The sequence below is a fragment of the Terrapene carolina genome, unplaced genomic scaffold (assembly GCF_002925995.2).
Source record: "Terrapene carolina triunguis isolate 2854851 unplaced genomic scaffold, T_m_triunguis-2.0 Scaffold406, whole genome shotgun sequence".
In the NCBI taxonomy this organism is placed as follows: Eukaryota; Metazoa; Chordata; order Testudines; family Emydidae; genus Terrapene; species Terrapene triunguis.
The window spans coordinates 3,253,207-3,275,408 of record NW_020664757.1 but is presented as its reverse complement, the minus strand read 5'-3'; the positions used below and the strand labels follow the sequence as shown (position 1 = coordinate 3,275,408).

The 22,202-nt window shown below is 42.2% G+C and overlaps 1 protein-coding gene across 1 annotated transcript in view; it reads left to right on the top strand.

The window, feature by feature from the left end:
- DNAH14 (dynein axonemal heavy chain 14) overlaps positions 1–22,202 on the top strand; it is a 439,459-nt gene that overhangs the window by 145,967 nt on the left and 271,290 nt on the right. The window contains 5 exon segments of the mRNA XM_029912981.1: positions 6,570–6,657; positions 7,492–7,742; positions 9,003–9,234; positions 20,998–21,051; positions 21,706–21,851. Of these exon segments, the coding sequence (XP_029768841.1) occupies positions 6,570–6,657; positions 7,492–7,742; positions 9,003–9,234; positions 20,998–21,051; positions 21,706–21,851 (771 nt within the window).

The following is a 22,202-nucleotide window of genomic DNA, read 5'->3' as shown; positions in this document are numbered from 1 at the left end:
CCCCAGGTGGGAGATAAGCTTCTCCTAAGGCCTATTGTTTTTTCCTAATGGCTCATTGCCCTGAATAGGCCCTTCCCCACCCACTACCTAGACTGAAAACATCTAGTCTAGTGGGCGTTCCCCAGGTGTAACTACATTTGAAATACAGATACATAGTCAATATTCATAACTCCAGATACAAAAATAATACATGCATACAAATAGGATAACCATATTTGGCAAATCATAACCTTTTCAATGACATCTCACATGACTTATCTTGCATAAAATACATCATAACTAAATCATAATCGTATCATAATATCACTATGAAGTATATGGGGTGCAGTGTCACAGAGACCACCCCTCAAACTCCTATTTCATCCTCATTTCCAGACAAGGTAGTCATGCCTCCATCACCATTGATGGCCAACAATTTTTGCCAGTTCCAGGATCTTCTGGAGAGGTTGGTTGACAGCCTTCAGATACCTCTTGCAGAAGCTAAAGACTCACAACACAAGCTCCTGGACATTCTGTAGTTGGCAACATCCACCTGAGTTGCGCTACCTGGGAAGCATCCCTAAATGCAGCAAAGACTGTGTGGCAAACTCCTGCCACCTCATCTCACCAACTTGAAAACCGGCAGATAAGAAATACCATGTTCCTCCCAGGGACTCAGAATTTTTGTTCTCCCCCAACTCCTACAGACTTAATTATCTTGTAGTGGATACTGTAAATGAGAGAGATAATCAGCTACTTCATATGATAAGAACCAGAAGAAGTTAGACCTTTTTAGACAAAAGGATTATTCCTCCCATTTTGGATCATAAGCTGTCAGGTGATCGTGGGCAAGTATGACTTCATGAATTACAACACTTTCAGGCCATCTTTGTGACGGGTCAATTATTAGCTGGAACTTCTCTCCAAGCCTCCTTAGATACTGCCGATGACGATGCCAAATCCCTCTCCACAGCGGTTGTTATGCACAGGGCGTCATGTCTCTAGCGTTTGAGGTTCACAAGAGAGGTTCAGAATACTTTTGAGGATCTCCAGTTTGATGGTTGGAAGCTCTTATCTGGAACTACAGATGAGTCCCTACATACACTGAAGAAATCCATGGCCATGTTGAGATCTCTGTTATACACACCCCTACGAACAAAAGGAGACTTGACAGGTCTCAAACTGCCCAGAGACCGCACCTTTCCCAGTTCTCTTGATTTTACAGAGCCACTGAACCCATTAGAAAGAGACAAAGATTCCAGAGGAAGAGAGCTCATGACCCTCCTTCAGCAAGTACCCACTTATCCCTTAAACAACAATTTGGATGGATTGATCAAGGGTTCAATTCCTCCCTCACCTCTAGTTTGCAAGCTACAAACTTTTGCCCATCTTCCCAATTTTGGAGACCACCTTTCCCATTTCCAACAGGCGTGGTGGCATATTACAACAGACAAGTGGGTCATGGAGGTTATAACATTAGGCTACACTATCCACTTTATGTCCTTCCCCCCCTACTTCCCGCAGCCCTTCTCCATCCCGCTACAGGGACCCCTCTCATGAGACTATACTGATTTGAGAAATGCACTCTCTCCTTCAGTTAGGAGCAATAGAAATGATCCCATGTCCTCACAGGGTAAAAGGGTTTTACTCAAAAGTATTTTCTCATGCCAAAGGACAGAGGGTGGTGACTGAGTTTAGATCTGAGATGGCTGAACAAATTCATAAAGTCGCAGAAGTCAGGATGTTGATGCGGAGAGCTATAATTCCTTCCTTGATCTACAGCCATTAGCAGTCCATTAAGACTATCGCTTTATTTTACATACCTATAGTTAGTCTCCTAGTTATAGTTCTAGTTGTAGTTATTTTCTTTCTTATTTGATGCTTAAAAATCCCTTTAATTTCTTTCCTGTTCTTTTCTCTCCCTTTACCCCAATGGGGTATACTCGGTTCATCGGGCTTCAAAAAATGCCTCACTTTAAAGAGGCAATCCCAGTTGTGGACAAGTACTCTCAGTGCATTCCCTGCCTTGGAAAAGGCCACATCCAGTAGAAGTGTGGTCTTTGCCAACAACTCCGGCCAAGATCCCTTAAGGACAGAGAGATCTGCCGGAAGGCCAGCTTCATGAAGGTTGCTCTCCAGCCCGAATCACCTGACAGATGTGAATCTTCCCCAAGCCCTCTACATCTAAGGGCTGTGGGTCGAAGAAACAAGCTGCAGACCCTTTTCATAAATCATCTAAGAAGAGAGCATCAAGTCCCCACAGTGAGCTCCGAGATAACCATAAGCTATCTCCATTTCACTTGGTATCTTTGGCACCATCAGCACTAAGACCATCTCCACTGCCACTGACCCTGGGATGGTTGGTACTAGCAGAATCCCACCATTCCAGGGACCTCAGCATGCTAGACGCATCTGGGTCCTCACCTCTTGGGACCTCTGCACCAAGCATTTACTGAGCACAGGAAGTATCCACACTGCCATGTCATGCCCCTCTGCTCTCTAGTGACGCTTCAGAAAGTGAGCCAGAGGAGGTAGTATTGCAGTACTCCTCCCAAGCCCCATATGGTGCTCACTATTAACAGAGCCGAAGGATATACCCACAGATGGTCCCACCATCTTCGTACGGCCACTCATGGGCTCCACCACCGGGCCCCCACCATCCCAGTAGCCATATTGGGAACCTTGGGTGGCACATTGCCAGCATGCCTCTCAGGCTTCAAGCCTCACCTGAGAACTATCGAGATACACCTCCTTGCCTGCAGCATCCAGTGCTTCAGAACCTCCACAAGACATAGAGGAACAGGAGGCCAGTACCGAGGAAGAAGTGACACCAAGGACCGTATCCTCCTCTTCTTCGGGCGAAGTCATCATGCCTCCCCCATCATTTTTGGCAGATGACTTTCACCTCTTCCAGGAGCTGGATAAGAGAGTGGCAGACACTGTCTGGATACCATTGGAGGAAGTCAAGGACACCCACGTACAACTCCTTCCCAACTTTCCTCCTCCTCCAAGATTGCCCTCCCTATCAACGAGGTCATGTTAGACCTGGCAAAAACCATGTGGCAAACCCCATTACCAGTGGCGCCTACCTGCAGGCAGGCGGACAAAAAGTACTATGTCCCTGCCAAGGAATCTGAATTCCTGTTCTCCCACCCACCACCCAACTCCATCATGGTGGATGCCATTAACTCCGATGGCTGACAACACCAGTCAAGAGCTATTCCCTGTGATAGGGATTGGAAGCATCTAGACCTTTTCATTAGAAAAGCGCACTCTTTGGCCACTCTCCAATTCTGTATCGCCAACTACCAGGCCCTCATAGCGAATATGATTATATAAATTACTTAAAACTGAATGACTTTATTGAAAAGATGCCAGAATCACATTGTGACCAATTTAAGACCATTATCCAGGAGGGCCAATTAGGGCAAAGACATCGCTGCAATCTGCCCTCTATGTGGCCGACATAGTGGCTATGGTGATGCAACTTTTGCCATGGCTCCGTCTGAGCTTCCTGAAAGAGGTACAGTCCACTGTTGAGGACCTTCCTTTTGATGGCACAAAGCTTTTTGCTGAAAAGACTGATGTCTCCTATCACACCCTGAAGGACTCCAGGGCTACTCTCCGGTCACTGTGTATCTATACACTGGGACAAAAGAGACAATTTAGTCCCCAATCCCAGCATCGACCACACATCTCAATCTCAATCTCAATGCCACTATGAGCCACAAAGAAAGAAAGGGAAATTCCCTATGTGCAAACCACCTGGCCCACCATCTTCTTTGTCTCAGCCCTCTACATCCAAGCACCATTTTTGATGGGTGGATCGAAGTGCCATTAGATCACTCTCCCTGAGTGACACAGCTGACCAATGTTTCACATCCATTTGGCCACCAATCGGCAGCGTTCCGCAGTGTCTGGGAATGCCTAACGTGGACCAATGGGTCCTAAAGTTTGTTCAAACTAGGTATTTCATCCATTTTACCTCCCTCCCTCCTCCACAACACCCTTTCCCATCCCTCTTCAAGGATCCTTCTCACGAGAGTTTACTACAACAAGAAGTAGACTGTTTCCTCCAGTTAGGAACCATAGAACCAGTACCTCAACTTCTACGAGGCAAAGGGTTCTACTAGATGTCAGAGCTCTCAACAAGTTTGTCAAGGCTCAACAATTCAAGATGGTCACTTTAGCAATGATCATTTCAGTGTTGGAACAGAGAGACTGGATTTTGGCCCTCAATCTTCAGGATGCTTATTTCCGTATCTCAGTCCTACTGACTCACAGATGATTTCTCAGATTCACTCTTGGACACGACCACTACCAGGACAGAGTGCTACCCTTTAGGCTATCAACGGCCCCAAGAGTATTTTCCAAGGTTCTCTCAGTGGTGGCCACTTACTTAAGTTCCCAAGGGATAAAGATCTACTTGTACCTGGATGATTGTCTCCAAGTCACCAAATCTATGATTCACTTGTTCACAGAACTGGGCCTACAGATCAACATCCAGAAGTCAACCCTCACTCCAGGGCAATGCCTGGAATTCATAGGGGCTGACCTTGACTTGTTACAGGCCAGAGCCCTCTTGCCTCAACACAGGTTCCTATGCTTAATCATGCTCATAGAGACCATTCAGAACAGCCTATAAATATCAGCTAGACTCTGCCTCCACCTCTTGGGTCACATGGCAGCAAGAACGGCAGTGATACCACATGCCAGGCTTCACATGCGATGCCTCCAAAAATATAGTTCAGTTCGGTCGACAGACTGGACAAATCCCACCAGAATCAAAAACTCCTTAGACTGGTGGAAGGACCCAGCTGACATTTGCAAAGGGATCCCCTTCTCGCAAACCTTGCCATCGTTGCTCCTCACCGCCGATGCATCACTCATAGGGTGGGGCATGCATCTGAATGGCCTCATGATGCAAGGCAAGTGGTCACCAATGGAGATGTCCCTTCACATCAATCTCCTCAAGCTAAGAGCTGTCAGAAATGCCTGTGCCCATTTCCTCCCACTGATCACAGGATTACACACAAAGATTCCTAACAGACAACATAGCCTGTATGTACTACATCAATTGACAGGCAGGAGTTAAATCACCCTCCCTATGCGCAGAAGCAGTGAGGCTATGGAATTGGTGCATCTCCCGCAACATTACACTGTCCGCAGCTTACCTCCCAGGCACACAAAACTCGATAGCGGAAAGTTCAGTCACAAATTTCCATACAACCACGAGTGGGAGAAACATTCAACAGTATTTCACGACGGATTCAGATGATGGGGGATATTGTCCACAGACCTGTTGGGCACTCACCTGAATAAGAAATATCCATGCTAGTGCTCCAGAGTGGGAATGAGTCAATATTCCCTGGGCAATGCTCTCCTCATCCCTGGAACAGGGACCTTGTCTACACCTTTTCACCATTATCTTTACTGTTTAAAGTCCTGCTGAAAATAAAGAGACAGAGCCCAAGTCATCCTGATTGCTCCTACTTGTCCAAGACAGACCTGGTACCCTTACCTGGGAGAGCTCAGCTGTGTCTTCACATGGTTTGGGTCTTTGCCCTCTGGCTTCCTGAAACATGCAACACCAGTCAGTGCCCCTCGTCTCTGGGGCAGAGCTTCAAAGGCCAGATATTTTTGGCATAACCAATGTTGGGGAGCTTACATTAACTACAAGTAGAAATTACACAGGAAATTCATCCAGTAAGCCAGGACCCTGAAAACACATTTAACTCTGACTGTCACAAAAGCCCATGCCTCTCTGGTCCATTTCAATATAATAGTCTTTTGAAGTCCTCACACCTCCCAAGTCTCACATCTGTCACAGTCATTATAAGGACTAGTGATGGCAATTAAAATTTCTTGGAATCCCGTTTATTTTATACATCTTTTACTATGGATGCCTTCACTCTCAGAGAAGTGGTTTTATTTGAAAGAGGAGTGGTTTGTCTTTTGTAAAAGTTTCATTAGGTAATGGATTAGTCTGATATGGCATCAGTAAGGAGACACTGAAGCAGAAGTGGGATTTGTTTCTGTAGTTTGAGCTGTCATTATTTGGAGGAGGAATTTTTGAAACTGATGTTAAGCACAAATATTGCAATTTATTTTATGGACAAAATGCTGGCATATGGCATGGTAGTTCTTTTAGGGCCTGTTCTACAAGATACAAAGCACTTAATGCAAGGTTCTGAGCACCTCATATGACATTGAAGGTGATGAGGACTTTGTATCTTTGGGCCCTTGGTGATCTGCTGTAGCATCCAAAAATATCCAGAATAGCAAAGTCTGGTTTGTCAAAATACTTGCTATATTAGCTAGTGATTATGAAGTCTGCTACAAAACCTTAGTATATGGCAGCATCAGAGACGACCCGTGCCTGCTGATGGTGGGGGGGGGCAAAGTGAGGGCAGCGGCTTCAGCAGTGTTACTGAGCATACTCACTACAAACCAAGCAGCAAATCTGGGGTGGGGAGGCATGGGAGCCTGCATGCCCTCCTCCACACGTTGCTTCTGGGCAGCATAATAATTAACTAATAGTATTTCTGTGATCACCTACTTTTATTTTAATGGTATGACATGTGTTGTAGATTTGTAAATATTGGAATGGTAGAGTGGAATCAAATGGAATTTAAACAGTGGTTTCTGACTCATCCAGGACAGGTGGTGGTACTTGTGGTAAGTATCATTGAGAATTCATTCAAACCTGAAAAATGCCATTGCCACTTGTATTTTGGATATCTGTTTTAGTGAGAAACTCTGCCTTTAAATATTTAAATCCTATCTAATAATGCTATACGAATGCAGATTTCTAAATTTCAGTGCAAAATGCTTGACTACTTGGTTGATAACATGATTCTTTAACATAAACCATTTCTGCACGTTTAATCCTGCTTCTGTACTCTGGTTCTCTGATTATCAGAGGTGGTTGGAGCAAATTAAAAGTTGCCTGAGTGTGGGACCATTTTGTATTGCCCAGCAGTCAAGGAAAAAAGAGAACGGATAGTAGTCTTGACATGAGGGCCTCAAATTTAATAGGGTTAAAATAGAGGAATAGTGGGAGGAGGGTAATTTTAAGGGCTGTAACAGAAGCTTACAGAAAAAATAGTTATATGCTAATTACATTTAAATAACATTTATGAATGTGAAAAAATCATAGTATTTCCAGAGTCCGTTACCTGAAGTAGAATACAGAAGAACGTGATCATTTGAGAAGAAGGTTAAGATACAAAATATCTTCTTTACATTGTGAAAAGATTGTTATTTTTTCTCTGTGTTCAGAAGAGAAATATCAAATAATCATGGGGTTCTGCTACCATTATTCATCATAAGTAGCACTTATCTTCATTACTCCATTATTTGTGGAGTAAAGTAAGGATGGTTAATGTAAGGATGTCAGAATCTGGCCCCAGGTTATTAAACCAATCTGTGGGTTTATGCAACATGTACTTTTGAAGTCAAAGAAATAGAAACTGTAGTTAATGCTGCCAGAATAATATTTGCCTTTTTTAGAGCCAAATTATGTTTAATAAGGATTGTACAAGAAGTTTCCAGAGTTCTGATCCAAAAATGGCACTGACAGGAATCCATGATGAACTAGTCCATCATCTAGAGCAGCTTGCAGAGATGGCATCTGACATTCTTCCGTTTCACAAGCAAACCACACTAGAGGCGTTGCTTATTCTGTACATCCACTGTAGGGACATACTTTCCAGTCTGATAGATAAACAAATCTTCAAAAGGGAGGATTTTGAATGGACAAGGTACAAAGTTTTTAAATTATTATAGGTGGGGATGATAGCAATATCTAATTACTTCCCATTATTGGACACTGTTTTCAGTTGCTTATAACTTTGCCATACTTTAAGCATTAGGGCTGAAATTTTCAATGCTGGGCATTTACTTCAGGCTCAGAGGTGTTTTGTTTTTTTTTTTTTTGAAAATTTTGAATGAACCTAGGGGAAAATGCTTGTTTTCCTATGTTAAAAAATGCTGGTGACCTTTTCTTTGAGAAGCTGTGCCACTCCATACTTTACAGCTTGAAATTTGGCAGGAGAGTAGCTTTTGTGTCAGGGATGTACCTTTTGCCAACCCTATCAAAAACTGCCTAAATTTGGCCAAGTTATATGCATTTGAAAAATCACAATTTGCACATGCCCAATAGAGACTTGCTAGAGCCTTTCAACTAAATTCCCCAAATATTCTGTCCTTATTGGGCATGTTCCAGTTTGGGGCTTAGCAGAACTTTCTTGGCCATTGTAGCTCTGAGTTGCTGCTGAATAGGTTGTGGCCAGGCATCAGAACTGAGAGAAAGAAGCCAGTCTCTCTCCTGTGCTGTCAGTGCCCTCTTCCCCCCGCTGGGCCCATGGAGCATGTAGAAGGAAGCTGCCTGGTTCTAACGCAGAGGTGACAGGAGCTGGATAGGCAGGTGTGGGGGGAGTAGATAGGGACTGGAAGTCAGGGAGGGAAATGGGAAGGGACTGGCTAGAGAGCACATGAGGAGTCAGGGTGAGGGAGGAGACTGGGACTGGCTAAGCAAAGAGACTTGGGCAAGGAACCAGGTGTGGGGACAACATTGAGATTGGATGAAGAGCCCAATGTTTCGAACAGCAGTATGTCAAAGTGCATTAGAAAACTTTTAGTATGTGGTAGCAGGATCCACAAGACCCAGTAGTACCCGGCAAGCTAGTGTGCAGTACATTAAAACTCTGGTTTGCTATGTATTAACTGACCGTGTAGACAAGTCCTCAGAGTTTGTGGTATTTTTACTCATATAGTCAGTATTCCATGTCATTATGATAAAGTGATGCTTTATTTTCAGTACATAATGTAATTAGCTTTGGTTTCTAAATTTTCTCCTATTTATGATTATTATTTTTTGTTTGACTCTTTCTGCACCTTCAACTCTATCTAATTTATCCCTTCATTTAAAAAATCCATGTATTTTCCATACAGTGAATAGTTTGATGTTAGTTCCTTTGTCATTCATTTTACAAGATTCTGATACACAAATATTATTTCAGGCAGTTGCGTTATGAATGGAATGAAATGAACACCACATGTAGGGTAGTTCAAGGTAATGCCTCCTTTATTTATGGCTATGAGTACTTGGGCTGTTCCTCTCGATTGGTTATTACACCGCTCACCGACCGATGCTGGTTAACCCTTACTGGAGCACTACACTTGAATCTAGGAGGCTGTCCTGCTGGTCCAGCTGGTACAGGAAAAACTGAGACTGTCAAAGACCTGTCTAAAGTAAGTACCATATGCTGATAGAACAGAATAAATCCAGTGCATTTATGACATTTCCTTTTAGAGAAACTATAACCTGTAGTTTTTCTGCTATACAGCTTCTGTCTGCATTCATCACTAATGGGTAACATATCCCACTTGTAGAATTTGAAGGTGATCTAGTGCTGTTGTTGGAGGCTTCAGGACTCAGGTCAGACCACTATATCTTCTGCCTCCAACAATGCTGGCGGTTTTGTTTCGCCTTACCATTTTGTTGGATGTAAGCAGAGTCAGGATGAGCTCTACCCTGACATCTGGTGGTGAATTATGGCGAGTGTGGAAAAGAACTCCAGGGGCTGATCTTGTTTGCATAGGCACACCCACTCGCCTGGCATGAAACAACAGCAACTGAAAGTGGTTACTTTGGCTGGTGTGGGATCCCCAGTTTCTCTGTTATTGGGGCAGGAAGAATAAAGTTTTGTTACCCTGATTCTGTGAATCAAGGCCAGTGGAACTGTTGTATGACAGAAGGACTGAGTGAGTCCTTCACCATTACCTAAGTAGCACTTGCTTGACAAGGGGCATGGGTTACAAAACCCAGTGAATTGAGAGAGGATGGGGACAGGTATTTGTGCCTGATGGTATGAGCCCCCTCTGAGGGTTTGAAACACCAATTGCACCACCTCCTCTCTCCACTGTTGAATGTCAGAGCTAACTTTGATTCCATTAGGAGTCTAGTTACAGGCTGCTGAGCTGAATTCACTTTGGGCCAATGGTGCACCAGCACTGGGGCTCCCCTACTATACTATGAGCTGAAATCGCTAAGAGCTGAAATCACAAAAGAGCTAAAGTTATTAAGAGCTGAGTGCTGTGTTAACTAGTGGGGGAGCCTGAAGCTATATTGCTCAGCAGCTGGCGGAGCAATTTGAGGGGACGACTGGAGGAGCAGCGAGTGGCACGGAGCCTTGCGGGGCCGGTTGGAGTGGCCCAAGGAACGGCGAGCGGAGCTGTTTGCGGTGACGGCTGGAACGGCTCACAGGTCAGTGAGCGGAGCGGAGTGAAGCGAAGCAGCTTGTAGAGCGGAGCAGTTCGTGGGATGGCAGGAAAGTGGACTGGCTCGTGGTGAAGGCTGCGGCGGAACCCCCACGGGGAAACAGACGGCTGGCCAGCCTCGGATCACGTAAGGTGCCCCTTAACACCCTGCGTGCCCCCCCTTTTACTCTGGGGCTGCACTGACCAGGGACAGAGACTTTGGGGGTTGTTGGACTTTTGGGACTTTGGGTGGTTGCTGGACCCAAGAAACTTTGGGGGTGTTGGACTTTGGGGACTCTGGGTGATTTTTGGGTTGCTGGATTCAAGAGCCAAAGGGAAAGGACACAGCCCAATTTGCTGGGGTGGATTTTGCTCATGGTTTGTGTTATGAATCCTGTTTGTGGTGTTTTTTCCAATTTTATGCTGATGTCGTTTACCTCATGTTATTAAACATTTTCTGCTACACTCAGACTCCGTGCTTGCGAGAGGGGAAGTATTGCCTCTTAGAGGTACCCAGGGGGGTGGTATGTAATTGTCCCAGGTCACTGGGTGGGGGCTCGAGCCGGTTTTGCATTGCATTATTGAAACGGAACCCCTAGATACAGAACCTGGCCCTTGTTGCTGCCAACTTAGATGGGCAGAAGGGTTACATGTATAATTTACATTTTTATTTGTTTTCTTGCAGTAGTGACTTGATTTCAGCTTTTAGCTTCTCTCTCACTTTCCTAAGGTGAAGAATAAAGGGAGTATTGAGGCTCTCACCCTCTGCCTTCTCCAGTACAGTATGATCGCACCACCCTCTACTCTGTCAGCAGAGAAGTCCTGCAGGCATGAGTCAAGTCCAAGAAGTGTTATGGGCAGCTTTTCAGGAACTTTCAGGGGCAAGCTATGCCTTACTCCAACAAGTTGCCGACCCTCGCTCTGCCAGGGAATGGGGCTTTGGGTCAGACAGGTGTGCTGAAGCCTCAGCCCCAGGCTCAGCTCCAAGCCATGACCCATTATGGAAGGCTTGACCAAGAACAAGACCACAGAGATGAGAACCCATCACAGCTTGCTAAGGGGTAAATATTGCAAACGCCAGAGACTCTAGGTACCAAAAAGACAAAAGCAAATATGCCCTTAATAAGGCAGCAATTTGTATAGTGAATGAACAAGCAATATAAAAATTGGGGTTTAAACCCTTTTTCTTTTGCTTTCCCACCCTGAGGAAGAGTTTGCTGGGACTTTTCTCCTCAAAGAGGCTCTTTTACAGTGCTCTGTATCATGTCCATTGCTCCTCCTCCACTCTGCAGCATAGAATCATAGAAATATAGCACTGCAAGGAATAGGACTCAATAGGGCATCTCATCCAGTCCCTGCATTGAGGCAGAACTAAGTATTACCTAGACCATTCCTGATGGTTGTCTAACCTATTTTTAAAAACCTCAAATCACAGAGAGATTCCATAGCCTCCCTAGGTAATTTATTCCAATGCTTAAATAGCCTTACAGTTAGGAAATTTTACCTAATGTTTAACCAAAATCTCTATTGCTGCTATTTAAGCCCATTACTTCTTGTCCTGTCCTCAGACAATAAGGAGAATAATTTATCGCCCTCCACTTTATAACAACCTTTTATGTACTTGAAGACTGTTATCATGTCCCCTTTCACTCATTTCTTCTTCAGACTAAACAAGTCCAATTTTTTCTATCGTTCTTTGTTGGTCATGTTTTCTAGACCTTTATTCTTTTTTTTTTCTCTCCTTTGGATTCTCTCCAGTTTGTCCACACCTTTCCTGAAGTGTGGTGCCTAAAACTGGACACAGTACTCCAGTTGAAGCCTTATCGATGCTAAGTAAAATGGAAGAATTACTTACTTACAGCACTCCTGTGAATACATCTGTAAGGGGGGACAGACTCCAGTCTCTCCTTTGCAGGCTCTGTCAGGTCTGTGTTGCTAGGCATCAGCCAATGTGAGTTCCTGGGCAGTACTTCTGCAGAACTGAGAGCAGAGGTCTGCCCTCTTACACTGCCTGTCCCCTTCTGAGCTGCTCTGCTTCCCTTTTGAAAGTCCATCTCCAGTTTGCACAAGCTTTATAAGTGTGGAAGGGCAGGGCCATCTGGTACCAAAGTTGCTCCTTAACCCCTTGTTATTTAGTGTGGAGTTTGTATACCACATCCCATACCCTTCCCCTCAAAACAGGAACTGGGTTCATATCCTCCAGACCCAGGTCCCCACCCTCTTGGGGGTGGGGGGGCGGAAATCTACATTTTGGTGGGCCTTCCGAGCTCAGTGAAATACCTGAAAACTGTATGGCTGTAAGGAAAGGTACCACTGTATAATTCTGGGGTTGGCATACTTTATGGAGTTTAACCAGTGAAGAGGGGTAATGGTCTGTTACTAATGAGAATGGATTTCCCAACAAATGCTGTCTTAGGGCCTAGTCTACAACCCATTTCACAGCTAAAGCTTCCTTTTCTATGACTGAACAGGCCACCTCCTGGGGAAACAGTTTTCTGTGTATATAGAGGACCAGTATTCTTCTCCCTCAACTGCCTGGGAAAGAACTACACCCAGTCTTACATCAGAGCTGTCTGTTTGTAGTGTGAACTTTTTAGAAAAGTCTGATTGGAGAAGTACCGGCTCCTGGCACAGACGATCTTTTAGAGTCCTAAATGCCCTGTCACAGGCCTCTGACCAAATGATTTTGTTAGGATTGGTGTCCTTCATGAGGTCTATGAGACATGCTGCAATCAGGGCAAAATCTGGTATGAATCTTCTATAGTTTCCTGGTAGGCTCAGAAAGTGTTGTATCTGTTTATTTGTCATCGGGATGGGGCAGGTAGCTAAGATCTGTACTATGCCAATTAGTGGTTGTAACTTGCCCCTCCCTGTGTTATAACTGAGGTATGTAACTTCCTAGTTCGCCATCTTACTGTTGGCTATCTTTGCAGTTAGTCCTGCACTCTTGAAAGCCCATAGGATAGAAGTGACATGTCATAGGTGATTGTCCCAATTATGGCTGTAAATCATGTTATCTATATAGGCTGAGCATATTGTCTGTGAAGTCACAGCACTTGGTCCATGAGTTTTTGAAAAGTAGATGCTATCCCGTGGAGGCAGAATGGCATAGTGCGAAATTGGTATTGACTGAATGGGGTGGATATAGCTGTCTTTTCCTGTGATTCCGAGGTCAGAGATCTCTCAATACCCCTTTGTGAGGTCTGGGGCAGAGATGTATTTGGCAGCTCCCAGCCTTTCTAGTAATTCATCCACCCTGGGCATAGGGTAGGTGTCAAATCTCGTTATTGCATTTACATTTCTGAAATCAATACAGAAGCTCATTGTCCCATCTGATTTTGATACCAGCACAATGAGACTTCTCCATTCACTGCAAGACTGATTCCTTTCTTTAGCAGGGCTGGGATGAACGTGCCTGCATTCTCAACCTTCAAATTCTATAATTATCCAGAGAGAGAGAGAGAGAGAGAGAGAGAAATATTTGAAAGGTTTAAACACCAAAGAGAGAGAATTTGTTTAGTATAATTAAAGTTGGTACAACTAGGGTAATGGCACATTTTAAATCTAGGTTGGAGAAGACACTGTTAAATGTAACAATAAGAATGAGACCTGCATTGTCAGGGAGATGGACTAGATGACTATAAGGGAGGTCTCTTCCATCTGTAGATTCTGGGCTATGACAGTTTGCCTTCCTTACATGAAGAGTTTTATGGAGATCAGTAAACTATTCATTGTGAGTAAGGCAAGAAGGACTTGGCCTTCTTATCCTTATAAGAATTTTAATGGGTATTGTATATTTTGCAAACCTTAGTTGAATATAAAACAAATATTGTAGCTACGAAGAATGTAGTCACTCTTTAGGGTAATGGTTGTTCAGAATAAAATTTCAGCCTTGTTTAAATGTTGAATCCTAAGAACACATATACATAATGGTTTCAAGCCATTCTGAAAATAAATAAAAATACGGGAATAAATAAATCCCTAATGCAAAACAATTATAGTTGATGGAGTTACTGTAGGGATGGAACTGGCCCATTGCCTTTTATTCTTCTCTGTGTAGCTCTAAAATGTTGCATTATACCTTTAATTTATCATTTCCAAAGTGATTTTAATTGGTACAGAAATGCATAATTAATTAAAGTTTACATCAGAGTCAGAAAGGCAGTGATACTTGGAAGAACTTGTGTTATGGAGGTTGCTTGCCATTTTTTTTAATAATGAAGACCTAAAAGATAGTTAATTGTGTCCATTCGTGATACATTTTAAGGTTTTACTGACTGTCAAATTTATGAAACTCTAATTCAGGGCATATATTTCTATAGTTGGTTGCACTAATAAGATGATGCACTATCAGAGTGTTATATTTTAGGATACATCTTATTGCTTTCAAATCAGCTTTGTGAATAAAATTGGGCCATCAAGTTCATGTCATTTTCTTACAATTTAGATGTGTTTCCCTCAACTGCTGAAACAATTTTTGTTTTTTTTAAATTGATCATATTTTCATAAATATTTGGAACTAAGTCAAAGATGGTGTATGGTACATATCTGGGTGTAAGGGATTAAACTATATACATCAGTTCTAGTTTCCGTAATAGCATGCCAGTGAGAATGTTGAGCCTTTTACCATCAGACCATAGTTCGTCTGTTTTGGAAAGGATTAATTAAATATATTACGTAGATGGTGCCAAAAATATTTGTGATGTCAATATTTTCTTACTTTTAATCTATTTCATTCAATTTGCTGTATTTAATACATACATTTTATTTAGCAAAAACAAATCGGTTATTTTAGTCCTTTGTATAATTTTAATTTCTTGTCCTTTGATTGAGCCTTGAATTGTTCAGTATTAAAGTGCTTAGGAAACATATTCTTGGTAGATATGTGTTAAAAACATGGATGTTTTCAGCTTCCTTTTGGCCCCTACTTTTTACTAAGAGACAAAACTTACTGTTACTTTTCTTCTTTTAGAATTGTATATTATTAGAGAATATTAGAAGCTTTGCTTCTATGATCCAAAAAGCTTCAGAAAATATTTGCAAACATCACTGGAAAACTGATACGTGAGATGTTGACCTTTATTCATAAAACAGTAACACACCAAGCATGCAATGCTACAAAGTGTTGAGCACCCTCAACTCCCTTTGAATTGGACTTCAGAATACAATAGAACCTCAGAGTTACAAACACCTCGGGAATAGAGATTGTTTGTAACTCTGAAGTGTTCTGAACAAACTCTGAACAAAACATTATGGTGGGTCTTTTAAAAGTTTACAACAGAACATTGACTTAATACAACTTTGAAATTGTACTATGCAGAAGAAAAATGCTTCTTTTAACCATCTTAATTTAAATGACACAAGCACAGAAACAATTTTCCTGCCTTGTCAAATCTTTTTTTAAACTTTCCCTTTATTTTTTAGTAGTTTACATTTAACACAGTACTGTACTGTATTTGCTTTTGTTTGTTTGTTTGTTTTGTTTTGTTTTGTTTTTTGGTCTCTGCTCCTGCCTGACTGTGTACTTCCGGATGCAAATGAGCTGTGTGGTTGACTGGTCAGTTCACAACTCTGGTGTTCATAACTCTGAGGTTCTACTGTATTTAATATCTTACTGGAGGTTTTCAGTATCTCACAGGATCAGGTCTTATTTTCTCATATCTATCTTTTTATTCTCCATGTGTATGGTCAACCATTACAGTAGCTGTCTACTGAAATGAAAAAGAAAGAAAGCCCTCTTTTAAATGGTAAATTATATGTATACAAGTAATAAAAGAGAGTATATAAGGTAATCAGATGCATTAATTTAAAATAGCTGAATGAATTACATAACTATTTCAGAACAAGTAATTAGTATAGCAAATGGGAAATCTCACAATGCAGATTCTCACAACTGATTTAAAAAATAAAGATGGGATTAGCTCAGAGACATGTTGGGTGTGCATAGAGATGCCTTTCAGGCATCCCAGGATTAGAACCCAAGTGGCTGTTCAGAGAAAGATGTCATGTCCCCCTGCTGTAAAGCTCTGGGTACCAGCTGAGCCACGTATGTAATTTTCTTTCTTTAATAAAAGGAAAATGCTGTGGTAGAGTGGCTTTCTAACAATGGAAGTAGTGACTGAGATTATGGAAGACAGAGAATGGGAAAACTGCACTTAATGTGTTCAATTCTAATTTCAAATTGCCCTCCTAATTTTCAAAATGTAACAAGTGTGCTCCATCATTCTCCTTCCTACTCAGCACTTGTTTTGGATGTCACTCACTTCTGCTCCCTCTGGCTGGAACTCTTCCCTTTACCCATACTAATTGCTTTGGCATTTTCAGTTTCACCTTAAAACAAATAATTTTCTTGAGTTTATAATTGAGTCACTATAAAACACTTTTGGGTATTAGGCCACATTCAGTCCTAGTGTAATTTCATAGGCTTGTGGAGCTGGACCCAGGTACATAGGCTGAATTTTACACACTGCATGTAGAATAAAAAACAAATTATAGTGAATATATTGTAATAGATTATTATTTTACAAGGGCTTATATGTGACCATTTCAGTTCAGGTGTGTGCATGCCAATGCATCGAAGCCAGAGATATTTTCCCCATAATTGCACCATTAGGGCAGCGCATGTGCCCTCAGCATTCTTGTACTTCCCGCTGAAGTTATAAAGAGGCACAAATACCCCTACCCTCCTCGGTTCCTTCTTCCTGCTTGTGATGGGAAATCAGAGCATAAGTCTTTGTCACACTCTTTGCCCTTTCTCTTATCAGAGAATTTTTTCTACAAAAAAAAATATACTGTATGTATATAGTTAGTTTAGTCTAATTATAGTGATACTTGTATTTTAAAAAATGTTTTTGCTGGTTTTTGTTTGTTTGCTTTTGAGCAGAGGTGAAAGTAAGCTGGTACAATACGGCATACTGGCAAGAGCCGGTACGCCATGCCGGACTGGACCGGCTTCTCTGGCGATGATTTAAAGGGCCCAGGGCTCCAGCCACTGCGGGGAGCCCCGGGCCCTTTAAATCACTGCCGGAGCTCGGGCAGCTGGGCTCGGGCAGGGATTTAAAGGGCCTGGAGCTCCAGCCCCTGCGGGAAGCCCCGGGCCCTTTAAAGTGCCGCCCCAGCCCCACTGCCGGAGCTCCGGCAGCACTTTAGAGGGCCTGGGGCTCCCCGCAGTGGCCGGAGCCTCTGGCCCTTTAAATCGCTGCCGGAGGCCCGGGGCTCCTACAGCCGGGCTCGGGTGGGGATTTAAAGGGCCCAGGGCTCCCTGCAGTTGCAGGCGTCCCGGGCCCTTTAAATCCCTGCCCGAGCCCGGCTGCAGGAGCCCCGGGGCTCCGGCAGTGATTTAAAGGGCCCGGGGCTCCCCGCAGTGGCAGGAGCACCGGGCCCTTTCAATACCCGCCCGAGCCCTGCCGCCCCAGGGTAGTGGCGGCAGGGCTCCCGCTGTGATTTAAAGGGCCCGGAGCACCGCAGCGGCCGGAGCCCTGGGCCCTTTAATTCACCCCTGAGCCCCAGGGCTCCCAGTCGCCTCTGCAGCTGGTAGCCACAGCCGGAGCCCCAGGGCCTTTAAATCTTGAAAGGCCACGCCTCTTCTGGTTGAGGCCACGCCCTCGCTCAGGACTCCAGCATACCGGTAAGTCCTTTAAGTTACTTTCACCCCTGCTTTTGATTTCGGTACTGGGCATGCCTAAGTCCCAGGGCATAAGCCTGTTCTGGCTGTAGAAAGTCTATTCTACTCAGTGATCCTCACTTCTGTTTTTTAAACATTTTGGGAGAAAGACACATTAGGTATAAGTGTCCTATCTGCAGGGGGTTTAAGACCAGAGCTAAGTTTTCTAGGGAGGTAAGGCTTCCAGACTGGAAGCTGCTTTGCATGCCCCTTAAAATCCAGCTGCTCAGTACATGGGGGTTCAGACTCCACACTGTCCAGGAGCATACCACCAGACTTGACAGTATCCCCCTGCCAGAGGGAGTCAGAGAGAAAACGCCATTATCCTTCTCCGGTGCCAGATTTTACTTTTGGAATCAAAGTGTCAGGACATTCAAGCTATTTTTTAAATTTCCTCATGTCCAAATTTTCTTATTAAATGTTTATCTTCCACATTTTATTCTGAGTCATTGTGGGGGTGCTTGGATGAGTAAATTGGTATGATAGGTCTTCAATTCCCAATGGCTCAGCTGATTATTTTGGGAGATTTAGGTCGAGATTTAATGCTTGAATAGGTCCCCCAACAAATACAGTATCAAGAGAAGAAAACACCGAAAAGACTTTTTTAACTCCTGCCCTGTGCTAAGAATTTTCAATGCTAAAATAATATTGCAGATGCTCTAAGGGGCTGAAGTTTGGTGTAGAGGCCAAATTTCAGCCTTAGTATTTTTTGAGGAGGCTTTTAATTCTCCCAGTTTCTACCCCTGCCTCATTTTTACATGCCGAGATGGGTGGTTTTTCTGAAAGTAGTAGAATTTGTATAGCTTTTCTTACATTTTGGTCTAAGATCTATACTCTTCCAAATTATAAATTGCCCTGTATTTGCCTTCAGGAGGTGGAGGAACAACCCTGGGTACTCCTTATTTTCATGGTATAAGACCATCCATATTATTGTAGTTAGGTTCGGTTTTTCTGTTACTCCCTGTAAATATGTTTTAACCAATGTAATCAACTCAGAGTGACAGATATTACCCAACAAGAAGATATGGCTATGATTTTAACTTTGCCTTTGGGTTTTCTACTTTGAAGATTGCCCATGTTTTTAACTATATTTGAATTAATTATCAAATCCTCATTTATGTAAGATACATATTCTGTTAAAATTCCAGATCATGGAAACTGCTGTCCTTAAAGGTAGATATGAAAAAGGTCCTTCACATCTTTTTTGCCCATGTAAATCTGGAGCTTTGGAAGATCTACCTCATTATAGAAAGATTATAGAATTTTGGATTATAGAACTTTCCAGCTGCTAAAAGCAAGCTGAATTTTACCTCTTTTGTTTAAAAAAAAAAAAGATTTTTTTATCATCATCTCTAAAGATAATGATTTTAGTATTTTCTCAGTCCACAGTAGTAATTAAATCATTGCAATTTTTTGCCCTATTAGCATTGTACCAAAGAAGAGAGTTTTTATTAAGTTCTGATTGACATTTTAATATATTATATGGATATTGCTGCTGTTTTAGATTGTGTGTGTTTTTCTTTCTGTATTTGCAAAAGACGTATGTCATATGCAATCTAGTAAAACTGAATAGAATGCTGCCCTCATCTTAAGGGATGTGAAATTGACAAAAACTTTCCCCAAGGGCTGCCCAGGATGCCCTGACTCTGTCTTAGCCTCCCTGCCAGCTCTAGGGCTGTAGAAGCAGAGAACAGGCACTCAGCCTCCCTGCCTTCCCCAGCTCTGGGACCAGAGAGACATAATAGAGTTGGGAGAGGTGGGGATGCTGAGCATACCCTAGTTCTGCAGCTGGAGAAGCTAAGCACTCCAGCTCTCTGCCTCTCCAGCCTGGAACTGGTCTTGGGGGTGGAAGGGAGGCTAATCACCCCAGTTCTTTGCTTCTCTGGCAGCCAGTATGTAAGGCTATTGTCAGTTAAATTGACATGAGTTTTTCAGATGGACAGCTGGAAAGCCAAAAAATTCCAAAATGCTTTGTTTTTTGAAAATCCTTTCTCCCAGGGTTCTTTGAATATTATCCTGGTCTTGAATAAGTAATAAGTAATGTATGATGTAGTATGTTAGTTAACATTTTATTGTAACTTTGTCCTAATAAAAAGGTTTTTTTAGAAAGTCACGTTATGAAATTTTGTCCTGATTCAGGATGAACGTACATACTCACTACTTGTAGGCAGGTTTGTGCTTGGCACAGCTGAGCCATGCCACCGCTGCTGGTACCTGTGCTACCGCGGCTACATTACTATTTATATTCGCATTAGGTCAATGAGAGCTAGCACAAGTATGTGTATGCAAGCTGGGACTCACCCCTAGCTCCTAGTACAGGTGTAGCCTAAATGTCAGCATTGTTAACTATTTCACTGTTCTTTGACGCATGTATAAAAGGAGAGGAAGTATCATACTATTAAGATTTCCACAGTTTATTCCAGTGTTTCCCAAAGTATAGATTGTGCCTGTCCCCTCCCCCACAAGTTGATGGGGAAGAAGAGGTATGGAAAATGTTTACATTAAAATTATCTCTACGTTGCAAAAGAAAAGGTGTGCGAAGACATGGCAACTCTGCTTTTAGCTCAGTTTAGCAACTTGAGTTAAGGTTTGTAGGGCAGCCTGGAGTTGAACTTGAGCTGCTAAAAGTTGAGTTGCTGTGTCTTCACTGTTATTTTAAACCTGTGTTAGCTAACCTGAGTTAGGAACTCACTGGGTTTTATGTATGTTTGTTTGTTTGTTAGTTTTTGCTTTGCAGTGTAGGCATAACCTAAGAGAAGGAGGCCTTTAATAAATGCGGAATGGTTGCAGGGGAACATAGTTTGTTTAATTTTCCTTAAGGGGGGCTCAGCTTTCAAACGTTTGGGAATACTGCCCTAATTGTAAATGTGAAGAGTGATGATTTAGAAATGTAAAGGGTGAATCAGACCTACAGTGAGGTTACTTCTCTCCTTTTAGAATCACTTATAAAAATTTGTCCATCAAAAACAATTCTTCAAAAATATGCTTTCAACAATTTTTATGTCTATAGGGATGACCTTATTCATACGCTGTTATTTTAATGTTTCAAGAAATGTGTCATATCTGCTCTAAAATGGTATTCTTTCCCTTAGGCCATGGGAAAACTCTGTGTGGTTTTTAATTGTTTTGAAGGTTTGGATTATCAGGTAAGGCATGTTATGTTCTTTATCTCAAATAACTTGGCAGAATAGTACTGCAAAGCAGAATAAATGTAATTCCCCAATACAATAACAAGGCTCATCCACTACTTACTGCAGGTATAAAGATAAGACTGCCAGTGCCATTTGCTCTTTTGGGTTTTTAATTCACTAACAGAGTGGTATAAATTGCTAAGGAACATATCTAAATAATAATTTAGAACTTCTCTGTTGATATCTGATTTTTTTTTTAAGACTGTGTCTCACCGATTAGAATTTAGCTTTCAAAAGGAAAAATATTTCATGTTTTTCCTCTTAGTTCTATCCTACAGCTATAATACATTTCTGTGTTGAAAACTGTGATTATGATAATAATACAAGGGTTTTTTTTAAGGAAAAGTGAATATAGTTAAATTTAGAGATCGGGTCAGGGAGCTGTGTGCAAATCTAGATCCGGAATATGTTTAGATTAGGATCAGAGAATATGTTTTATCTAATTTTCTGCTCCCTTGAGTAAATAAGAGGATTTCTTCTCTTTTTTCTCTCACGCTTTTGTGATTAAAGGACATTGCAGTTTTTCAAGAATCAGTATTACAAAAATCATCTAAAGCTTCAGCTATTAATACTAATTTCTGTTCTTTTTTTCTGTTTTTTTTTCTTAAGATGATGGGAAAATTCTTCTGTGGACTAGTTCAGTCTGGAACATGGTGTTGTTTTGATGAGTTCAATCGCATAGATATAGAAGTTCTATCTGTAATTGCTTCACAAATTCAGACAATCAAGACAGCAAAAGATAGCCATGTTATCAGGTATTAGTTTTCATTTCCTTGGTTCTTTTGCAAGTAATAGTGCCTTATAGAACTGGCAATTTACTGCTTTAGGTCTAGAAAGGCACTTGAATTTCTTATACCTGTTCCACACTATGGTTGATCCTGTGCTGATGATAACCAGATTTAAACATTCCTAGCAGGGTTAAGATGGTTTCTCTTAAGCAGTCTGGGCAAGGTTTTTTGTTTGTTTGTTTGTTTGTTTTTTGTTTTGCTAAGAACAATGTTACAATTGTGCTCAAACTATTGTACGGTTTACCTTGAAGGGGTTAGCTTATATTATGACTGAGTGAGCAGAGTATGGGGCAGAGGGAAATCCTTGTATACCTTGTT